The sequence below is a fragment of the Delphinapterus leucas genome, chromosome 20 (genome assembly GCF_059928025.1).
Source record: "Delphinapterus leucas isolate spDelLeu-1000000601 "Yukka" chromosome 20, BTC_Dleu_Yukka2, whole genome shotgun sequence".
Lineage (NCBI taxonomy): Eukaryota > Metazoa > Chordata > Mammalia > Artiodactyla > Monodontidae > Delphinapterus > Delphinapterus leucas.
This window is the reverse complement of record NC_143148.1, coordinates 15,199,273-15,222,049: the sequence shown is the minus strand read 5'-3', so window position 1 is coordinate 15,222,049 and position 22,777 is coordinate 15,199,273. Positions and strand designations below refer to the sequence as shown.

The window sequence follows — 22,777 nt, the reverse complement described above, 5'->3', positions numbered from 1 at the left end:
ACTGGGAGAAGATAATGTGTACATCTGACAAAGGATACATATCCAGAATATATATCCACAAATTAATAAGGATGGACAATTCAATAAATATATGGGCAATAGACTACAACAGGCATTTAGCAAATCTAACTGGCCAATAATATACAAAAAGGTACTGCAATAAGATACCACTATACTCCCAAATATCCTTTTGCCACTGGTTTCATCAAAAAACGATCTAAACATGGACTTCCCTGGTGGCAGAGTGGTTAAGAATCCGTCTGCCAATGCGGGGGAAGCGGGTTCGATCCCTGGTCCAGGAAGATCCCACATGCCGCAGAGCAACTAAGCACATGCGCCACAACTACTGAGCCTGCGCTCTAGAGCCCGCGTGCCACAACTACTGAAGCCTGTGTGCCTAGAACCCATGCTCTGCAACAAGAGAAGCCACTGCAATGAGAAGCCCGTGCACCGCGACAAAGAGTAGCCCCCGCTCTCCGCAGCTAGAAAGCCCGCGCACAGCAACGAAAACCCAATGCAGCCAAAAATAAATAAATAATAATAATAAAAAAGATCTAAACAGAGTCTACACATTGTGTTTGGCTGTTATGTCTCTCAAGTCTATTTATTTATTTATTTATTTTAAAATTTGGTTTACTTTTATTGGATTTAAATTGTCTGAATTTTGAGGTTCAAATCTCTTTTAATCTAGAATGTTCCTTTGTTTTCATGCCATTGACTTACTGAAACTGAATAGATCAATTGTCCAACAGAATATGCAACATTTGGGATTTGCCTGATTGCTTCTTTTTGGCATTACTTAACTTTTCCTCTACTCTTTATGTAAAGTATAAGTTAAATGTTCAATTAGATTCCAATGAAACATTACTGGCCCTGTCTTTGTATTGTATAACACCAATCAGTACCTAGTATTTAGTTGTCCTACTTTGAGTCTGAGATTGACCAGTGATCTTTCCACTTTAAAGTTAAGTTGACTTTTATGTAGGGTGACACTTTGAAATCCTAAAAATATCCACTTCTCAATCAACCATTTATTTAGGGTTTTAGCATAGATTGATGATGATTCCTTGAATCAGTTATTTCATTTAAGGTTGTAAAATGTTGATTTTTCTAATTCTAGCATACTTTTTTTCTAGCATACTTCTTAGACTTATTAACTAGAATTACTCTGTACAGACTTTTCTTTTTAAACTACTTAGCTATTTGCAACCACTATTAGGACTATTTGTGTACTACGAAATACAGTTCATACAGAGAACTCTTTAATTATCACATTTTCAATATAAGGAGTTGGTGCACCAGCCACTGGTGAAAAATAAGTTTTGATTTCTTGCTATTTTTCCAGCATAATTTGATCCTATGGATTTTCACCAATTGTTATATTTCAGTCCTCTGTAGTCATTAATCTTTTCCTTGTTAAAATGATCTTTGGCCAGTGAAAGTCCCTTCAAGTTGGCTCCTGTGTCCTTTGAAATGACCCCAGTAATCTGATAACTTTCTTGCTTTCTGATATACTGAAAGGTTCCAGGCTTTTTGTAACTGATATCTGGTTTAACTGCAGTGTGATGAGATTGCAGCTTAAGATATTAATCTACTGATATTTGCTTGATAGTTTCTTTATGGTCAACTTCTATAAATGTTCCATGTTTGCTTGGAAAGAATGTATATTCTGAAGTTGTCAGATGCATGCTCTAGATATGTCCAGCAGGTCAAATTTGTTAATTGTGCTGCTTAGATTATCTATAAGCCTAAAAACATTTTGTCTGCTTGATCAGTCAATTAGAGAGACTGTAAAATCTCCCATCACTATAGTCATTTTAACTACATATTCTATCTACTTTCAGAGTTTTACTTACCACCACTTTACTGAAACTAATCTTGTCATGGTCACCAATAACTTTACTGTTGCTAAAGAATTCAGTGGTCAGTATCCCATCTTCTTCTTTTTAAAAAATATTTATTTATTTATTTGGTTGCACAAGGTCTTAGTTGAGGCAGGCGGACTCCTTTAGTTGTAGCTTGAGGGCTCCTTAGTTGTGGCATGTGAACTCTTAGTTGCAGCATGAGTGTGGGAACTAGTTCCCTGACCAGGGATTGAGCCCGGGCCCCCCACATTGGGAGTGCAGAGTCTTAACCACTGCACCACCAGGGAAGTCCCCCAGTCTTTTTACTTGGCCAATTAGCAAAATTTGATAAAGTTCATCATTCCCTCCTTTTAAAAACTCTTTCTTCACTTTGCTCCCAATACCTTTTCCTCCCTAGGTTTTTGTTCTAACTCCCTGGCTCCACTTTCTTACCTCCTATGCTGCTTGCTTTTCGTTTCTCTGCCCTCTAAATGATAGAGGTCCCCCCAAAGATCAGTCCTTAGATCTCTTGTCATCCAGTCTCATAGCTTTAAAGACAATTAATATTCTAACAACCCATGAAAGTATATCTCTAGTCAGACGTCCCTCCTGGATTCCAGATCCACATATCTAGTTGTCTAGTAGACTTCTGTGCTTGGAAATCTAGGCCTCTCCCTAGCAACCTGTCCATCCAGACACTCAAACAAGCTTGTCCTGTAGCTTTTCCATGTCAACAGATAGAAATTGCATCTTTTAAGTTGATCAGGTCAAAAATCTGGGCATCATCTTGATTTTTCTCTTTCTCTAATGAGCCACACCAAATCTATCAGCCAATCTTTATAGCTCTACCTTGAAAATATCTCAAAAAACTGACTACTTCTCAATACATCAACCATTATCACCCAGATCCAAGCCCTTATTACCTTGAGCCTCTCAATTTGTATCTCTGGTTCCACATTAGCTCCTCTGCCCTCTAATATTAATAGGTCCTATAAGACAATCCCTTTAAAACATAAGTCATATTGTGTTAGTCCTCTACTTATGGCCTTCCAATGGTTTCCCACTCCTTACAAAACAAAAGCCAATCCCTTCCTAGACTCATCTTCAAGACACAACTTAATCTGGCCTTCAATCTCTTTCTAAACTTCATCACTTACTAGTCCCTTCTTACCTCTCTTTTCTCTGACCATAATGTCCTGCTTCTTACCATTCCTTGAACATGTCACGTATGCTCTCTGCAGGGTCTTTGAAATTTCTGTTCTCTAAAGCTAAATGTTCTTTATTCAAAATTTTCCATGACTCATTCCCACACCTCCTTCAGTTCTTTGCTCAAATGTCATTGTCTAGTTCCACTTTCAGTAGTGGCAGACTTGCTTATTTCAGACTAATCCACACAAAGATAATAAACTCTGGACTATGTTTTTACACACACACACAGACACACACACACAAAGTGAAGGCATTGAGGAACAAATAAAAGTAGGCAAAAATTGAAGGGGAGTTGAACCTTGAAAAACAAAAAGTGCACTGTGACACATTAACATTTATATAGATTATCACCTAAGAGCACTTTACAGCCTCTGTGGCACGAGGTAGCTAAACACAAGTAGAAAGCCACAATCATACTGGCTTGAGAAGTTGGAGGATGACGTTTGAAGTTTCATGAAATGGTTTAATAATGAAGAGTTAAATTCTAGTAAGGAGGGAGCTACAGAGAAAGAGACTCACGATCTACATACAAATTCTGCCCAAATCTTTGACTGATGCCTGAAACTTACAAGTAAAAGGAAACTCCAAAGAGCCTAGGGAAATCAACAACTAGAAGACTGGAAAAATGGAGCAGATATTTCAGTTACTGCTTATTCAGGGGAGACAGATTGTATTTTAAATCCAGCCAAGGGATTCCCTGGTGGCACAGTGGTTAAGACTCCATGCTCCCAATACAAGGGGCCTGGGTTCAATCCCTGGTCAGGGAACTAGATCCCACATGCATGCCCAAACTGAGAGTTTGCATGCCACAACTAAGGAGCCCATGAGCCACAACTAAGGAGCCTGACTGCCACAACTAAGAAGCTGGTGAGCTGCAACAAAGAAGCCAGTGAGCCACAACTAAGAAGCCCACCTGCTGCAACTAAGACCCAGTGCAACCAAATAAATAAATAAAATAAATATCAAAAAAATTCCATCTATCAAGATTCTTATTAAAAAATAATCCAGCCAAGGTAACTGTTTTTCAGGACAAAATTCACCACTGTTTTCAAGTTACATCTATATTGTAGTGTATATCAGAATTTCATTCTTTTGCATGGCTGAATAATATTCTATTGTATATATATACCACATTTTGGTTACCCATTCATCCACTGATGGCCATTTTGGGGCTATTGTCAATATGCTGTTATGAACATTGGTTTACAAATATCAATTTGAATTCCTGCTTTCAATTCTTTTGGATATATACTTAGGTGTAGAAATACAGAATCATATGGTAATTCTAAGTTTAACTTTTTTGCGGTACATGGGCCTCTCACTGTTGTGGCCTCTCCCGTTGCAGAGCACAGGCTCTGGACGCGCAGGCTCAGTGGCCACGGCTCACGGGCCCAGCCGCTCCGCGGCACGTGGGATCTTCCCGGACCGGGGCACGAATCCGTGTCCCCTGCATCGGCAGGCGGACTCTCAACCACTGCGCCACCAGGGAAGCCCTCTAAGTTTAACTTTTTTGAAGAAATGCCAAACAGTTTTCCTCAGCAGTTGCACTATTTTACTTTCCCACCAACAATTCACAAGGGTTCCAATTTCTTCACATCCTTGCCAAAGCTTATTATTTTCCATTTAAAAAATAATAGTCATCCTAGAGGGTGTGGAGTCATATCTCATTATGGTCTTGATTTTTCATTTTCATAATGACAATTGAAGTTGAGTATCTTTTCATGTGCTTGTTAACCATCTGTGTATCTTCACTGGAAAAATGTCTATAAAAGGCACTTGTCAATTTTTGAACTGGATTGTTACTTGTTAGGAATTCTTCATATATTCTGGATGTTAATCACTTATTAGAAATATGATTTTTTCTCCCATTCTGTGAGTTGTCTTTTTGCTCTCTTGATAGTATACTTTTATGCACAGTTTTTTATTTTGATTAAGTCCAATATATCTACTTTTTCTTTCATTGTCTGTGCTTTTGGTGTCATAGCCAAGAAATCATTACGAATCCAATGTCAGTTGTCCCCTAAATATTTTTTCTAAGAGATTTATAGTTTTGTCATCTTTTTTCTTGGTTAGACTCATTAGGGTTTTATCAATTTATTGATCTTTTCAAAGAATTAGCTTTTGTTTCCACTGATTTTCTCCATTAATTTCCTGTTTTCAATTTCAATGATTTCTAGTTTTTATTATTGCTTTCTTTCTGCTTGATTTAAGTTTAAATTGCTCCTCTTTATCTCATTTGCTAAGGTGGGAGCTTAAGTTATTGATTTTAGATATTTCTTCTTTTCTAATATAGTACTTCAAGCCTATAATTTCTCTCCAAGTACTCATTTCACTGCACTCCACAATTTTGATAAATTGTATTTTCATTTGGTTGAAAATATATTTGAATTTCTCTTGATAATTTTTTAACCCATGTGTTATTTATAAATCTGTTGTTTAATCTCCAAACATTTTGTGATTTTTTTCAGCTTTTTATTATTGATTTCCAGTTTATTTCTCATTGTGGCCTGAGGCCATACTTTATATGATTTCTAGTCTTCAAAATGTGTTAGGTGTGTTTTATGGCCAGAATGTGGTCTATTTTGGTGAATGTTTGAACTGAGTTGAGAAGAATGTGTACTCAGCTGTTTTTGGATGAAACAGTCTATAAGCGTCAATTAAATTCAGCTGATCAATGCTGCTATTCAGTTCAACTACGTCCTTACTGATTTTCTGCCTCATAGACTTATCAATTACTGAAGGTGGGGTGTAGTAGTCTCCTTACGGTTCTATCAGTCATTTATATGATGATAAAATTCACATTTTATCCATTTAAAAAGTGTACAATTCAGTGGCATTTAGTGCATTAACAGCGGTGTGCAATTGTCACCACTAATTCCAGAAAATTTTCATCACCCCAAATGGAAACCCCATGCCCATTAACCAGTCACTCCCCAATCCCTCGTTCCCCAGTGTCCCTGGAAACCATTAATCCACTTTCTGTTTCTATGGATTTGCCTATTCTTTATAATTCACCTAAATGGAATAATCATATAATATGTGGTCTTTTGCTTCTGGCTTCTTTCATGTAGCATAATGTTTTTGAGGTTCATCTATACTATAACGTGTATCAGTACTTCATTCCTTTTTATGGCCAAATAACATTCTGTTAAATGGATACAGTATTTTTTTAAAAACTTATTTATTTTGGGGTGTGTTGGGTCTTTGTTGCTGCGTGCGGGCTTTCTCTAGTTGCGGCGACTTGGGGCTACTCTTTGTTGTGGTGTGTGGGTTTCTCATTGCGGTGGCTTCTCTCGTTGTGGAGCACGGGTTCTAGGCACGCAGGCTTCAGTAGTTGTGGCATGCGGGCTCAGTAGTTGTGGCTTATGGGCTCTAGAGCACAGGCTCAGTAGTTGTGGCACACGGGGTTAGTTCCTCCGGGGCATGTGGGATCTTCCCAGACCAGGGATTGAACCCGTATCCCCTGCATTGGCAGGCGGATTCTCAACCACTGTCCCACCAGGGAAGCCCCTGCATATTTTGTTTATCCATTCATCTGGTAGTGGACATTTTCATTATTTCTACCTTTTGGCTATTATGAATATAGTTCAATCAGTTTTTGCCTCATGCATTTTGATGCTCTGCTCTTAGGTCTATACACTTTAATGATTATTATGACTTCTTGAGCAATTGATCTCTTTATGATTATTTGATGCCCTCTTTTCCCCGATAATTTTCCTTGTTCTGTTGTAAATAATGCTGCAGTGAATATGGGAATGCATGTATCTTTGAATCAGTGTTTTCATTTTCTTTGGGTATATAACTAGGAGTGGAATTGCTGGATCATATGGTAGTTCTATTTTTAATGTTTTGAAGAACCTCCATACTGTTTTCCATAGTGGCTATACCAATTTACACTCCCACTAATAATGTACTAGGGTTCCCTTTTCTCCACACCCTTGCCAACACTTGTTATTTCTTGTCTTTTTGACAGTAGCCATTCTGACAGGTGTGAAGTAATATCTCACAATGGTTTTGACTTGCATTTCCTTGATGATTAGTAATGTTGCACATCTTTTCATGTGTCTGTTGGTCATCTGTATGTCTTCTTGGAAAAATGCCTATTCAGGTCCTTTGGCCATTATTAGGTTGTTTGTTTGTTTTTGCTACTGAGCTGTATGAGTTCCTAATATATTTTGGATATTAACCTTTTATCAGACATATCATTTGCAAATATCTTCTCCCATTCAGTAGGTTGCTTTTTTTGTTTTGTTGATGGTTTCATTAGCTGTGCAAAAGCTTTTAAGTTTGATTAGGTCCCACTTGTTTTATTTTTGCTCTTGTTTCCCTTGCCTAAGGAGACAGATCCAAAAAAAAAAAATTGCTAAGACCTGTAAAGAGTGTACTATGTTTTCTTCTAGGAGTATTACGATTTCAGGTCTTACAGTAGGTCTTTGATTAATTTTGAGTTTATTTTTGTATATGGTGTGAGAAAATGTTCTAATTTCATCCTTTTACATGTAGCTGTCCAGTTTTCCCAACATCACTTATGGAAGAGGCTGTCTCTTCATTGTATATTCTTGCCTCCTATGTCATAGATTAATTGACCAGATTATGTGTGGGTTTACTTCTGGGCTGTCTATTTTGTTCCATTTATCTATGTGTCTGTTTTTGTGCCAGCACCATACTATTTTGATTACTATAGCTTTGTAGAATGCTAGGGTTTTTTTCCCCAACCCTTTACATATTTCACTCCATTCTCTTCATGCTTACATGGTTTCTAGAGAGAAGCCCAATGTAATTCTTATCCTTGTTCTCCAGACTTCAGGTGTTCCCCCACCACAAAACCTAGCTTCTTTCAAGATTTTTCTCTGTCTTTGGTTTTCTCCAGTTTCAATATGATATACAGTTGCTGCTTGAACACGGGTTTGAACTGCGTGGGTGCACTTATACATGGATTACTTTCAATAAATACAGTACGTATATTTTCATTTTACAGAATTTTATGTGCGGGGAAAGGTTTGTATTCAATTAGAAATCACAATATGTGGGATCAAAAGAACTAGGGTTTGAGTCCTGATTCTATCCAAACTGTTTCAGCCTCCTGTCCTTGGGTGAGTCATTTATCAATTCCTTTGTTTTTGAGACAGAGATAGCAGTTTGTGGATTTTTGACTGTTCTGAGGGTCAGCACCCCTAATCCCTGCATTGTTCAAGGATCAACTGTACATATGTGTAGATTTCTTGGTATTTCACCTGCTTGGTATTTCCTGAGCCTCCTGGATCTGTCATTTGGTGTTATTAATTTTGGAAAACTCTCCTCCATTATTATTTCAAATATTTCTCCTTTATCTTTTTCTCCTCCTTCTGGCATCTTAATTACATGTATGTAACACTTTTGTTATTTATCCAAAGTTCTTGGATATTTTGTTCTGGCTTTTTGTTTTGTTTTGTTTTGGAGTTGTTTTTAAACCAGTTTTTTCTCTTTACATTTCAGTTTGGCAAATTTCTACTGACATAGCTCCAAGCTCATCGATTCTTTGACCATATTCATTCTACTGATGAACTTATCAAAGGTATTTTTTGATTTCTAGCATTCTCTTTTGATCTTTTCTTAGAGTTTTCATCTATTTTCTTACACACCCAACTGTCTTGCATAGTGCCTACATTTTCCATTAGAGTCCTTTAGCATATTAATCACAGTTATTTTGAATTTCCTACCTGATAATTCCAAAACCTGGGTCATATCCGAGCCTGGTTCTAATGCTTGCTTCAGTTTTTTCTTGCCTTTTAGCATAGCTTGTAATTGTTTGTTGAAAACTGGATATGATGTATTGGGTAATATAAACGGAAGTAATATACCTTAGTGTGAGATTTTATGTAAATCTGGCCAGTAGCTGGACCATGTTTAATGTTTGCTACAGCTGTAAGTGACAGAGGCTTCAGTTTTCTCTGGTGTCATCGTTTCTTCCTCCTCTGTTGTCTTTGGGTTTCCCTAAGATCTCCTTCTTAAATCAAGTCTGTATCCTGTGGCTCTTTCCATTGCAATCCACTGTTATTATACAGGAGCCCTATCAATGTGGTGCTAAGGTGTGGGGGAGGGGAAGCATTCTATACTCTTATAATATTTTGGAAGTATTTTTCAGCCTTTTTTTCCCTTCTCTGTTTCAGTGAGACAGGAAGGTTAAAGGGGGCTGGCACTGGCTAGCTGCCCTTCCCGCCAGGGGATAGGGCTCTGGTAATACCATTTGCCTAGGAGAGCAGGAATTTATTATGTAGAACACTCTAAGTGTATTTCAAAAAGCCTGCCCTTTCCTAGTCCCAAAAATGAGGGGAGGGTGTTTCTTAGATCTTTACCTTGAGAACCTGGTGGGTTCTCAAGAGATAAAACACATGAAAGTGTGGGGGTTCCCTAAGGCTGGGCCCCCAGAGCTTCTCACACTCAAGCTAATCCACACTCACCTTTCAGCAATTCATCAAAACTATCATTTAAGTGTTCTTAACAGTTTATGGCTCCTGTGGCTTTTGCTCCGGGTAAGCTGATTTTGGCTGTTGTCTATATTTTTCCATCTCTCCACAATTCAGAGTGGTGGTTTTCCCTGTGACCTCAATTCTCTGATGGGTTTAAGAAAAGTCATTGTTTTCATGAAGTAAGTCAGAAAGAGAAAGACAAATACCATATGATATCACTTATATGTGGAATCTAAAATATGATTCAAATCGACATATCTACAAAACAAAAACAGACTCACAGATACAGAGAACAGACTGGTGGTTGCCAAGGGGGAGGAGAGGTAAGGGAGGGAAGGAATGGGAGTTTGGGATTAGCAGAGGCAAACTATTATATATAGAATGGATAAACAACAAGGTCCTACTGTATAGCACAGACAACTATATTCAATATCCTGTGACAAACCATAATGGAAAAGAATATGAAAAGCAATATATATATATAACTGAGTCACTTTGCTGTATAGCAGAAATGAACACAACACTGTAAATCAACTATACTTCAATGAAATTTAAAAAATTCTCCATATCATGTCAGCAGGGAAATTAATATTAAAACAACCATGAGATACCAACTATACATACCTATTAGAATGGCCAAAATTTGGAAAGTTGACAACACCAAACACTGACAAGGATGTGGAGCAACAGGAACTCTCATTCATTGTTGGGATGCAAAATGATACAGCCACTTTTTTTTTTTTAATGAATTTATTTATTTATTTTTGGCTGTGTTGCTGTGCACAGGCTTTCTCTAGTTGCAGTGAGCAGGGGCTACTCTTTGTTGCGGTGCTTGGGCTTCTCACTGCAGTGGCTTCTCCTGTTGCAAAGCACGGGCTCCAGGTGTATGGGCTTCGGTGGTTGTGGCTCGCAGGCTCTAGGGCGCAAGCTCAGTAGTTGTGGCACACGGGCTTAGTTGCTCCATGGCATGTGGGATCTTCCTGGACCAGGGATCGAACCCGTGTCCCCTGAATTGGCAGGAGGATTCTTAACCACTGTGCCACCAGGGAAGCCAATACAGCCACTTTGGAAGAGAGTTTGGTAGTTTCTTATAAAACTAAACATACTCTAATCAAATATTCCAGCAATTACACTCCTTGGTATTGATATTTACCCAAAAGAGATGAACACTTCTGTCTGCACAAAAACCTGCACACGGATGTTTACAGCAGCTTTATCCATACATGCCTAAGCCTGGAAGCAACCAAGATGTCCTTCAGCAGGTGAATGAATAAACTGTGGCATATCCAGACAATTCAGTGCTGAAAAGAAATAAGCTATTAAGCCATGAAAAGACATGGAGGAACTTTAAATGCATATTATTAAGTAAAAGAAGCCAATCTGAAAAGGCTACATACTATATGATTCCAACTATATGGAAAAGGCAAGACTATGCAGACAAAAAGATCAGTGGTTGCCAAGGGTTGGGGTGAGGGAAGAATGAATAGCAGAAAGGATTTTAAGGGCAGTGAAAATATTCTGTATGATACTATAATGGTGGATATATGTGGATACATTTGTCCAAACCCATAGAATGTACAACACCAAGAGTGAACCCTGATGTTAACTATGAACTTTGGGTGATTATGATGTGTCAAAGTAGGTCCATCAATTGTAACAAATGTACCACTCTGGTGGGGGATGTTAGTAATGGGGTGGCTAGGCATGTGTGGGGGCAGGGGGCATATGGGAAATCACTGTACCTTTCCCTCAGTTTTCCTGTTAACTGAAAACTTCCCTTAAAAAAAATCTTTAGGGCTTCCCTGGTGGCGCAGTTGTTGAGAGTCCACCTGCCAATGCAGGGGACACGGGTTCATGCCCTGGTCCAGGAAGATCCCACATGCCACGGAGCGGCTGGGCCCGTGAGCCATGGCCACTGGGCCTGCGCGTCCTGAGCCTGTACTCCACAACGGGAGAGGCCACAACAGTGAGAGGCCCGCGTACCGCAAAAAAAAAAAAAAAAAATCTTAAAAAAATAATAGTAATAATTGTTGGTTCCCAGAGTTCAGAGGCGGGGGGAAGTCATTGACTTTCAGTTTGTTCAGGTTTTTTTTTCCTTGTTGTAAGGATGGGAGCAATGACTTCCAAGCTCCTTAAATATCAGAGCTGAAACCAGAAATCCTGAATTTTTTAATCAGTATGAAAACTTTAATTTCCAAAAGAGTCATACATTTCACATCATTACCATTCACTTACTTGCATAATCATCAGTGCTGGATGTTATGTCTTTGTAATTTCCCAGCTGGCTCTGCAGCTATTTCTGTTCTTGTTACTAAGTGCTAGCCAGTAAAATGTGAAGGAAAGTAATGTCTCCAACTTTAGATACCTGTCCTTAGAGTAAACTGATGTGCCTCTCTGCCCCCTTTTCCACTTGGTTCCTTGGGATGTGAATATGATAGTGTGCCATCTTGGGCTGTGTGAATAAGGTCACCACCCTAGGAGTGCTGGAAAACAAGAAAGAGAAGTCGTACCAGTTCTGTACTACCTAACTTCAGACTATTAAAGTAAGGATTAAAAAAATCAGGTTTTAATTTTATTTTAAGGCACTGTTATTTGAGGTCTCTTACATTCCAAATCTGTATCTCAAAACATTAGCTTTAACAATAAAGGGACCTAAAATACTTTAAATCAAACCCACACCAATCCTGTGAATTATATGCCAGTATTTTCCAGTAATTTCACTGTCGTTTTTAATGCCATAAGTCAATTCTGTTATTCTGTTCCACTGTCAATATTTGTTCTATTTATTCACATTTTAACATTTTCTTTGCCCACTATTCTTGTTTCTCAAATCCTCTATCTAGGACCACTTATATATTTAAATAGCATGCCAACACCTCTCCTCAGTTCCCCTCCCTTCACAACTTTTTAGTCCACTAACAAAGAGTTTTTGAAGAAACCAGGGCAGATGTCAAAACAGCAATTCTTAAAGAGTGGTTGGAGAATCCCTAGGGGTCCCTTAGGTCAAAATATTTCCATAGTAATTCCAAGACTTTATTTTCCTTTTTCACTTTCATCCTCTCATGAGTGTAGAGTCTCCCAGTCTATATAACATGTGACATTGCTACAGAATGAATGCAGATAGGAGAAACCAGCTGTCTTCCATTAAACTATTAAAGGTATCTAAAAAATTATATAATGATGCCACTCTCATTATTTTTGTTTTGGAAAATAATTACTATTCATAAAATGTTATCATGTTAACATGTGATGAGTTTATTCATTTTTAAATGAATTTAAAATTTTTATTTCAGTTTGAGATTTGCTGTTGTAAAATGTCTGCCTGTCTTAGGTCAGGTTGCCTGGGAAACAGAATCTGAGAGGAAGCAGATTGGGTGGAAGGTTAAGTTGATCTGTGATAGGGTTGCAATCTGTTGGGGAGCTCTGGATTGGCTCTTTGGACTTGCTCTAAATTGCCCTTGGGGAGGCAGTGTTAACCGTGCACGACCCAGCTCTCTTTGTGCAAGAGCAACTCCTATAGAGGAATTTAGCTGTGAGTTGTCAGCAGTCAAGATCCTCAGCAGCTGGCAGTACAATGAGGGGGGAATCTTGACAAGTCTAAGGCATAACTTACATTCTAGAGTTTCCTTAGTGATCGGGCTGAAACGACCCATGGCAGGACTACAGCTGAGATCACACCCTTAACTTCCACTTTACTGTCCTGCTTCTTCATGCCCTTACCATTCTTACTGGGAGAACTTCCTTAATAAGCCACTTGCATAGGAATTCTCATCTTAAGGTCTGCTTCTGGCAGATACAAGGTAAAAGAATGTCCACAATAGAACTCGATTCCATCCTCCAATCTTTACCCCAAAATGTTTCTCCCTAGTCTGCTGCATTTTTAGCAAATGGCGACCATCCAGCTGTTGCTCTCCACAAAAATGTAAGAGCTATCCTTTATCTCTCTTTTCCTCATCTTTCATATCAGCAAACTTCAAATCAAGTCTGAAACCTAGAATGGAAATTCTCCAGGCAGCAGTTCACATGCGTCCAAGTGGAGAGGGATTTATCGTAATTTGATTAATGATTTTTTTTCAGATGTTATCTCAGTCACTTAGACCTTATTTCTATTCCTTAGGACAGGGAAAAAACTTAGAGACCAGATCACTTTCTTGTTGACATATAGTCAGCAGAACAGCCTTCCTAGACTTGAGATTCAGGTTTACTCTCAGGCACTTTATCTCACCCAATAAGCACAGCCACTCTTAGTGGGAGAGGCTAAAAGAGGCCCCTAAGGTAGCCTTATGGACTGCAGGTGAAATTTTAAAATTTTCTGTTGACTCCAAAGCTATGTAAAGGGGCAGAAGATTTAAATGAGATATGAGCCAAATAAAGAAACATGAAGAATTGGGAATTCCCTGGCAGTCCAGTGGTTAGGACTCTGTGCTTTCACTGCCGGGGAACTAAGATCTCGCAAGCTGCATGATGCAGCACAAAACGAACAAACAAAAATGAAAATAAAAAACATGAAGGAGAAAATCAGGAGACTTCCCTGGTGGCACAGTGGTTAAGAACGCACCTGCCAATGCAGGGGACACAGGTTCGAGCCCAGCTCCGAGAAGATCCCACATGCTGTGGAGCAACTAAGCCTGTGTGCCACAACTACTGAGCCTGTACTCTAGAGGCTGCGAGCCACAACTACTGAGCCCATGTGCCACAACTACTGAAGTCCGCGCGCCTAGAGCCCGTGCTCTGCAGCAAGAGAACCACCGCAATAAGAAGCCTGTGCACTGCAATGAAGAGTAGCCCCTGGTTGCCCCAACTAGAGAAAGCTGGCACGCAGCAACAAAGACCCAACGCAGCCAAAAATAAAAATTAATTAATTATTTTTAAAAAGAAGAAAATCAAGAGTGAAAAATGAAAGTTTAGACCCCAAAAAAAAGTTTTGCAACTAAAAATATACAGATCTTGTTATGTATATAATACATGAACTTTGAAAACTATTTTTTTAAAAAAGAAGTCTACAAAAAAGTGTGCTGGCAAAATTGGACTTAGCACAAAATCTATGAAAGAAGAGATTATGAAATTACAACACTCATTTAGATACTTAAGTTTTGGTAAATTGACTTCATAAAAATCAGCACCTGCTATTTACAATTATAAGTCACTGTCAGTCTTCAGAAATAGCTAATAAAAGTAAAATTGACATTACTCATGCTTGTACTTCATAAATTTAGTTTGAGAAAGATTTAGTTTTGTGAAATCAGCTTTAAAATAAATGTGGCTGACATTCAAACATTCAAAGCTAAAGATTCCTTTTGAACAACATCGCCAATCCTAATCATGTTTTTAAAAAGGCACTAATGGTTTTCTGCATGTCAAGTAATATTGTAGAGGTGGTATAATTAAAAAAAAAAGTACCTGAAGGGGTGATTCATGTATTGTTACAGAGAATAAGATCCTTTGAGCGAAACTCTTATTACTGCTCAGGGTCTTAGACCACCACTGCTTCCAACCAAAACTAGATAGGTACATAAAACAAGGGTTGTAGAAGAGTGAAGCAATTTTACATAATTGCTTATGGCCACCTCAAAAAAATAAAAGTCTTTCTTGGGACTGGTGGTCCAGTGGTTAAGAATCTGCCTTCCAATGCAGGGGACGTGGGTTCGGTTCAATCCCTGGTCGGGGAACTAAGATCCCACAAGGTGCGCACCGCAACTACTAAGCACGCACTCTAGAGCCTGTGTGCCACAACTAGAGACCCCGCATGCCACAACTAGAGAGCCCATGTGCACTGGAGCCCGCTCACTGCAACAAAAGATGCCACATGCCTCAATGAAGATCCTGTGTGTCGCAACTAAGACCCGATGCAGCCAAGTAAATAAATAAATATTTTTAAATGGCCTATAAAAGGCTTTCTTGTTTCAAAATATTGTAATAATTAACAATGATATTAATGCCTATGCTGGTTGTATGGAAACTTACAGTGCAAGACTAATATTGTAGAGTTAATTTCTCAGGAAAATCTTTTTTTCTCCACAATGACTCTAAGCATATTACTAACTTATTAGCTATGAATCCAACAAGTCAGTTGCCAAATAATACAAGACACATTGAGAGAGTAGGGATCATTAGACCTTGATGACGCCCTAAAATAGCAAAGAACCACATCTTGCACACCTAGAACAAACAAAACATTGTAATCAAATTGGCTGTGATAAAAAATAAAAATTAAATTAAAAAACGAACAAGAAGTAATGAGACATAATCTTAAGGGGCTTTTCCTGGCACTTTCCGTCCTAATTTACAACTTACAGCACAACTTCCATTATGGCTCTGTTGCCCTAGTAACCAGATTTGGTAAGGAGAAATGCTGCCGCCTTCTGGCCGTTTCACACAACAGCAGCTTTAAACCCAGCGCTAATGGTCACTTAATATTCAACATAATTGCAGGCCTGTAAATGACACCTGCCATCAAAAAAAATCCTGGGGTCGTAAATCGACCAGAAAATTCAAAAGACGTCAGCAAGACACATTAAGAGAGTAGGTATCATTAGACCTTGATGATGCCCTAAAATAGTAAATAAAATCACATTTGATTTGTCACACTGCCCTCTGATTTTCAAATTTTTCATAAATAATTATATACTTCCTTGAATCTAAGATATACTTGGTTGAAAACTGAGTTCTAAATTCAGAATGTGAAAATGTGGGGGGAAAAACATCATGGGATTGATAAAACATGTTAACTTCATATTATATAGTAAACAGAACTATCACTTTTAATTACTACTTTTCTGGAAATATTTTTCAAAAAATAGTTCAGCACCTGATAGGGCATATGAATCCATTGTAACATTTTATTCTCTGGGTATAGGCTTCCCCTAGCCCATAAATCCTGAGAAATAAGTACAAAAACACTATTAAGATAAGACATCCATATCACCATTGTGTATCATTAACTTTTAAGATTTATTTTATATGCTACCCATCTTTTTTTAAGGCATAAAAATTACAAGTAAAGCTAAAAGCCCCCTTTTACCAACACCCTCAATCCTAATCTCCTGCCAGAGACAACACTATCAATAATTTGGTATGTGTCCTTTTTAATCCATTTTAAATAGTTTTACATACATATTTCAATAATAAAAACAATTCTATTCTTTGTGAATGATTTCACTCCAATTTACATGAATGTTATTATATGGTATGTTTCATCTGGATCTTGATTTTTTTTTCACTCAACATTATTTTAGATAGCAACCATGTTACACAATACAGACCAAGCTCATTTCTTTTAACTGCTGTATACCATTCCATTATTTGAATATATCACATTTTATTCATCCATTATCCCTTCAATATATATGTTGTTTTCAATTCAGATATATATATATATATTTTATTCATATTTATGAATTTCTTTAGGATGTATATCCAGAAGTGGAATGGCAGGGTCCTTTTAAAAAATATTTCCCTGCCTCAAAGTCATAGACAATATCCTGTTATTTCCTTTCAAGAAGTTCAGAGTTTGGCTTTTCACATTTCGGTGTTCAAATCCTTTGGAATTCTTTTTCTTTATATGTTGTAAGGTTGTATGTAATTTTATTTTCCCCAATATGGAGATTCAGATACTCCCAACTGTACTTATTGACTAGACCATCATTCTTCTACTGATTCACGATGTCATGTCTAATATATATATATATAACAAGTTTGCATATATTCATTCATTTACTTCTAAGCATTCTATTCTGTAAATCCTTTTTATTTATCCATTAATGTTCTAATACCACACACTATTATATGACCATAACTTCATAATACGTGTAGTATATGGTAGAAGGTGTGTCCTCTCTGTTCTTATTCAATATTGTCTCAGCAATCCATAGACTTTTATTTCATATGGATTTTAGAATCATTTGGTAAAGACCCTAGAAAATTCTTGTTAGATGTTTGGAACTATATTAGGTCCATAGATTAATTTGGGGAGAAAAGACATTTTATGATATTGGGTTTTTCCATCTACATCCATCGTATTTCCCTCCATTTACTCAAGTCTTTTGCCCTTCAACAAAGCTTTACAATTTTTTCATAAAGACCTTTTTCATTTTTTGAGACTATGCCAAGATATTTTAAAGTTAAGTAAAGCATGGATTGAATTTAAGAGAAGGCCTTTATTCATTTAGTACACTCGGCGTTTCTCACCTGTATGACCTCTCTTATGTATAGAAAGGGATGCTCTTTGAGAGAATGCTTTCCCGCATTCATTACATTCAAAAGGTTTCTCACCGGTGTGAATTCTCATATGTATTATAAGTAATGAGCACTGAGAGAAGGCTTTTCCACATTTATTACATTCATACGGTTTCTCCCCTGTATGACTTCTAACGTGAAGAGTAAGGGATGAGATTCGAGAGAAGGCTTTACCGCATTCATTACATTTAAATGGTTTCTCTCCAGTATGAATTTTTTCATGTTCAAGGAGATTTTGTCTCTGACTGAAAGCTTTTCCACATTGATTACAATGATAGGGTTTCTCTCCAGTATGAATTTTCTCATGTTCAGTGAGATTTGATTTCTGACTAAAGGCTTTCCCACATACTGTACACGCATAGGGTTTTTCACCAGTATGAATTCTCTGGTGTCGGATGAGGTTTGACATCTGAATAAAAGCTTTCCCACATTCATTACATTCATAAGGTTTCTCTCCAGTATGAATTTTTTGATGTGTAATGAGATTTTCTTTCCGGCTGAAGGCTTTTCCACATTCATTACATTCATAGGGTTTCTCAGCTGTATGATTTCTCATATGTACAGTAAGGGATGAACTTTGAGAGAAGGCTTTCCCACATTCACTGCATACATAGGGTTTCTCCCCTGTGTGACTTCTCATATGTATAATAAATACTGAGCATTGAGAGAAGGCTTTTCCACATTTATTACATTTATAGGGTTTCTCCCCTGTGTGACTTCTCATATGCAGATTAACAGATGACATTCGAGAAAAAGCTCTACCACATTCATTACATGCATAAGGTTTCTCGCCAGTATGAATTTTCTCATGCTCAATAAGATTTTGCTTCTGGCTAAAGGCTTTTCCACATTCCTTACATTCATAGGGTTTTTCTCCAGTATGAATTCTCTCATGTTCAATGAGATTTGATTTCTGACTGAAGGCCTTCCAACAATCTTTACATGCATAAGGTTTTTCTCCGGTATGAATTCTCTGGTGTCTAATAAGGTTTGACATTTGAATGAAAGCTTTTCCACATTCATTACACTTATATGGTTTTTCCCCAGTATGAATTTTTTGATGTGTAATAAGATTTTCCTTCCTACTGAAAGCTTTTCCACATTCCTTACATTCATACAGTTTCTCTCCAGCATGAATTCTCTCATGTCTGATGAGGTCAAATTTATGATTAAAGTCTTGTCCACACTGATTACACTTAAAGGGGGATACAACATGTGATGAGCAATGGTAAAATGGTTTCCCATACTTATTACACTCATAATTTTTCTCTCTTATACAGCCTTTCTCATAACTAAGTAAGTCTAAATTATGTTCAAAACCCTTATCAAATGAGTCATATTCATAGAAGTTTTGTCTTGAAGTAACAATGTCTGAGCCCAGAGGAAATACTTTTGCAACTTTTTTACATTCAATGACATTTTCCTTAATTAGAGTTTTCTTGGAGATGGATGTGACTTTCCTCACAAGTGTTTCCTGCTGCTCCTTGATCTGTTCATCATCTTCCCAAACTTCTAAAATGGAGGACCAAAAATTATAACTTTTGAATTTTTCTCCTACTGCATTATTGATAACATTTCAGAAATTTGTCAAAGTGGGGTTGATCTTAGATATTGGCTCTAGTCTCCCAATATGAAAGAAATCCAAAGTGCAAATGTCCCTAGTTTCTAAGATTTGAGAAGTTAACTCCTATAGATAATATTATGGAGAGAAAACTGCCATTAATAGGCCCAAGCTGCTCTGATTGATTTAAAAAACATACAATGCAGATATCAGTAAAATGAATAGAATAATTAAGATGAAAGGGCAAACACATAAATGACTGGATAGCAAGTCAAATGACTAGAGGATAAAATTAACACTTGTGGTTAAACAAAACAGATCGAATGTATATTTTTATTTCTCCCACTTCTTAAAATTCCATTGAAATGACAGTAAAAAATAAAGATTTAAACCCATTAGAACAAAGGAAATAGGAGTAAAAATAAGGGTAAACAAGACATTTCAACAAAATACTGGAAGGCAAAAGGGTAAGAAAACTGTCAACTGATAGCTTAGATAAGAAATTCAAGTTTTGAGCTACGAAGATGCAAACGTCCAACAACAAAGTGATTTGACAACAAAACACTAGAAAAGCTCAAAAATTGGAGGATTTAGGTACTTAAAAGGCAGGGATAAGAGTGGGGCTGAAAAACAGAGGATTAATTTAAAGCCTGGAGTTATATACTGATTTGAAGGCATGAATACATCTATATCATGAAGGTACATAAAGGAAAAAGGAGTCATTTGGATAATGCTCAGTAAGGGCTGGAGAAAAGGAGTCATGTAAAACACAGATCATAAAGGAATAAGAAAAAATAAACAGGAACTGAGGAGAAATCAGAATCCTTTAGAGAAAAGAAGACATTTTCAGGAAGGGTGATCCACAGGATCAAATATAGAAGAGGAATTCCTGTTTCAATATGGTGGAATTAAACACCTCTGTGTTCTCTCCTCTCTGCAAACACGAAGAAAAAACAAAAAAGAAAATATATCCTCAATAAAACTAAAAGACAGCTAAACTCCAATTCCAGAGTATAAGGAAAGACCAGAGGGTACACTGAACCAGGTAGGGAAGAAATCCAGACATCGGCTGTTCTTTCTTATCTTAGACAGAAAGCATGGTGAACAGAGTTCTCCAAAACAGATGGAACACCCTGTGGACAGAATGAATGAGTCATTTTTTACAACAGTGGAATCCAGATGTGTTAAGACTGCATGGTGGCAGGGACATAATGGTCTTCTTCTGGCCCTGTCAAATGGTAGGGAAGGCAGAGCTATACAAGGAGATGCAAATAGCCATTATTCTTGTATAAGCAGGATGCTGGCATAGGAGGGTAGAAGAGATACTGAGTGCTAGAGGAAGCATGCAATTAATAATCTCTGATTCAGAAGAAGTAAAGGGCAAACCAACTCTTAACACCAAAACTTGTATGACAGAGGAAGTCAACAGAGCAACAGAGGCTTCCTACTAGCTCAAGAGTATTTTTCTAGACAATCTCCAGCACTCTCCTTCTGTAAATAGTGGGTCCAGCAGGAAATAACCTTATTCAAAGATGAGGAATGGGGCTTCCCTGGTGGCGCAGTGGTTGAGAGTCTGCCTGCCGATGCAGGGTACATGGGTTCGTGCCCCAGTCTGGGAAGATCCCACATGCCACGGAGCGGCTAGGCCCATAAGCCATGGCCGCTGAGCCTGTGCATCCGGAGCCTGTGTTCCGCAATGGGAGAGGCCACAACAGTGAGAGGCCCGTGTACCACAAAAAAAAAAAAGATGAGGAATGTAGTTATAAAAGGAACCAGTATTCAGATCTATACCACACTACAAGAATCAAAAAACATGAATATACAAGCTTACAGGAAAAACTGATACTGACTGATCAATAAGCCTCATAAAGTTCTAAAGCTTTCAAGAAAAACAAACCTATGGGCATCTAGGCAAATAAATCAAGTCACCTATGAGGGAAAACAATCAGGCTTCAGATTTCTCCAAGCAACAATTCAAAGCCAAGAGGCAGCAGAGGACTATCTAAAGTCTTCAGGGAACTGTCTACAAAACCTCTAGGAAAGACAGTATGGCTCAAGAATTGTATACACAGCCAACTATCAACTAAATATAAAGGTTTTTAAAAAAAGATATTTGCTTGTTTGCAAAACCTCAGGGACTCCAGTTCCCACTAAATTATAAGCTCCATGAGCCCATGTCCAGAATAGTATTTTATCTATATTGTTATGACTATAAATGTGGTTTCCTTTTCCTTATATCTTCTACTCGGTTGTTGAAGTATACATGAAAACTACTGATTTTTATTTGTTAATTTGATACCCTGCCATATCACTGGATTCTCTTACTATTTGTTGCAGTTGATTCTCTTGTGTTTTAAGGGATATAATCTTATCATCTATAAATAAAGATGGTTTTACAGGGTCCTTTCCAATTCTTCTAGTACTGATTTTTTTCTCTTGTCTGTTACTTAGGTATAAACTTAGTAAGAAATTTACAAAAGGTATAAAGGAAACCTTGGAAAGCATTTCTGAAGGACACAAAAAATAGATCTGAACAAAGACAGAGAACACGTTCTTGGATAGAAAACCTCGACGTTATAAAGATGTCAGCACTCCGAAAGTTAATTTATGCTTCTAACACATTCCCACCAAAAAATCCAACACGTTTTTCTCTGGAAAGAGACAGTTGAATGTAAAATTCTTATGGTGAAATAAACAATCAAGAATAGACAGCACAGGGCCTCTGTGGTGGCACAGTGGTTAAGAATCCGCCTGCCGATGCAGGGGACACTGGTTCGAGCCCTGGTCTGGGAAGATCCTACATGCTGCAGAGCACCTAAGCCCATGCACCACAACTACTGAGCCTGTGCTCTAGAGCCCACAAGCCACAACTACTGAGACTGTGTGCCACGACCACTGAAGCCCATGCACCTAGAGCCCGTGCTCTGCAACAAGAAGCAACCTCAATGAGAAGCCCGTGCACCACAATGAAGAGTAACCCCTGCTCGCTGCAACTAGAGAAAGCCCACGCGCAGCAACAAAGACCCAACGCAGACACAAATAAGTAAATAAAATTAACAAAACAAAAAAAAGAATAGCCAGCACAACTCTAAAAAAAAAGTGTACTCAACTGGGAAAAGAAAGGGAATGAGTGTCACGGGTAAGAGACACTCACTTTTCAATGTTATCTTTTGGACTGTTTATATTTTTTAACTAACTGTGCATACATTATATTTCAAAAAAATTAAAGGAATGAGAGGTGTAAATAAGCAGGAAGGAGGTAACAATTTGTAAGCCAGAAACTTTTAAACCTATGTGGGATTGTGAGAGTTGTGAAGTACAATGGAAAGTGTGAGTATTGTTACAAAACAAATCTGAGGCTTTTCAAAATAGAAAGAAAAGGAATCTAACTCTGAAACAAATGTGTTTTTTAAAATACTATACATCCACCAAATATTGAATGCATAAGAAAAAACCCTATGAACACAAAGCAAAGAGAG

General features: G+C 37.7%; 1 protein-coding gene across 4 annotated transcripts in view; it reads right to left on the bottom strand.

Moving 5' to 3' along the window:
• Positions 1-4,620: 4,620 nt before the first annotated feature.
• Positions 4,621-22,777, bottom strand: part of ZNF568 (zinc finger protein 568) — a 51,185-nt gene continuing 33,028 nt past the window's right edge. For all 4 annotated transcript variants that reach the window (XM_022586271.2, XM_022586277.2, XM_089902241.1 and 1 more), the window contains one exon: positions 4,621-19,249. In XM_022586271.2, coding sequence (XP_022441979.1) covers positions 17,667-19,249 — 1,583 coding nt within the window. In that variant the 3' untranslated portion in view covers positions 4,621-17,666. The remainder of the gene's footprint in view (positions 19,250-22,777) is intronic.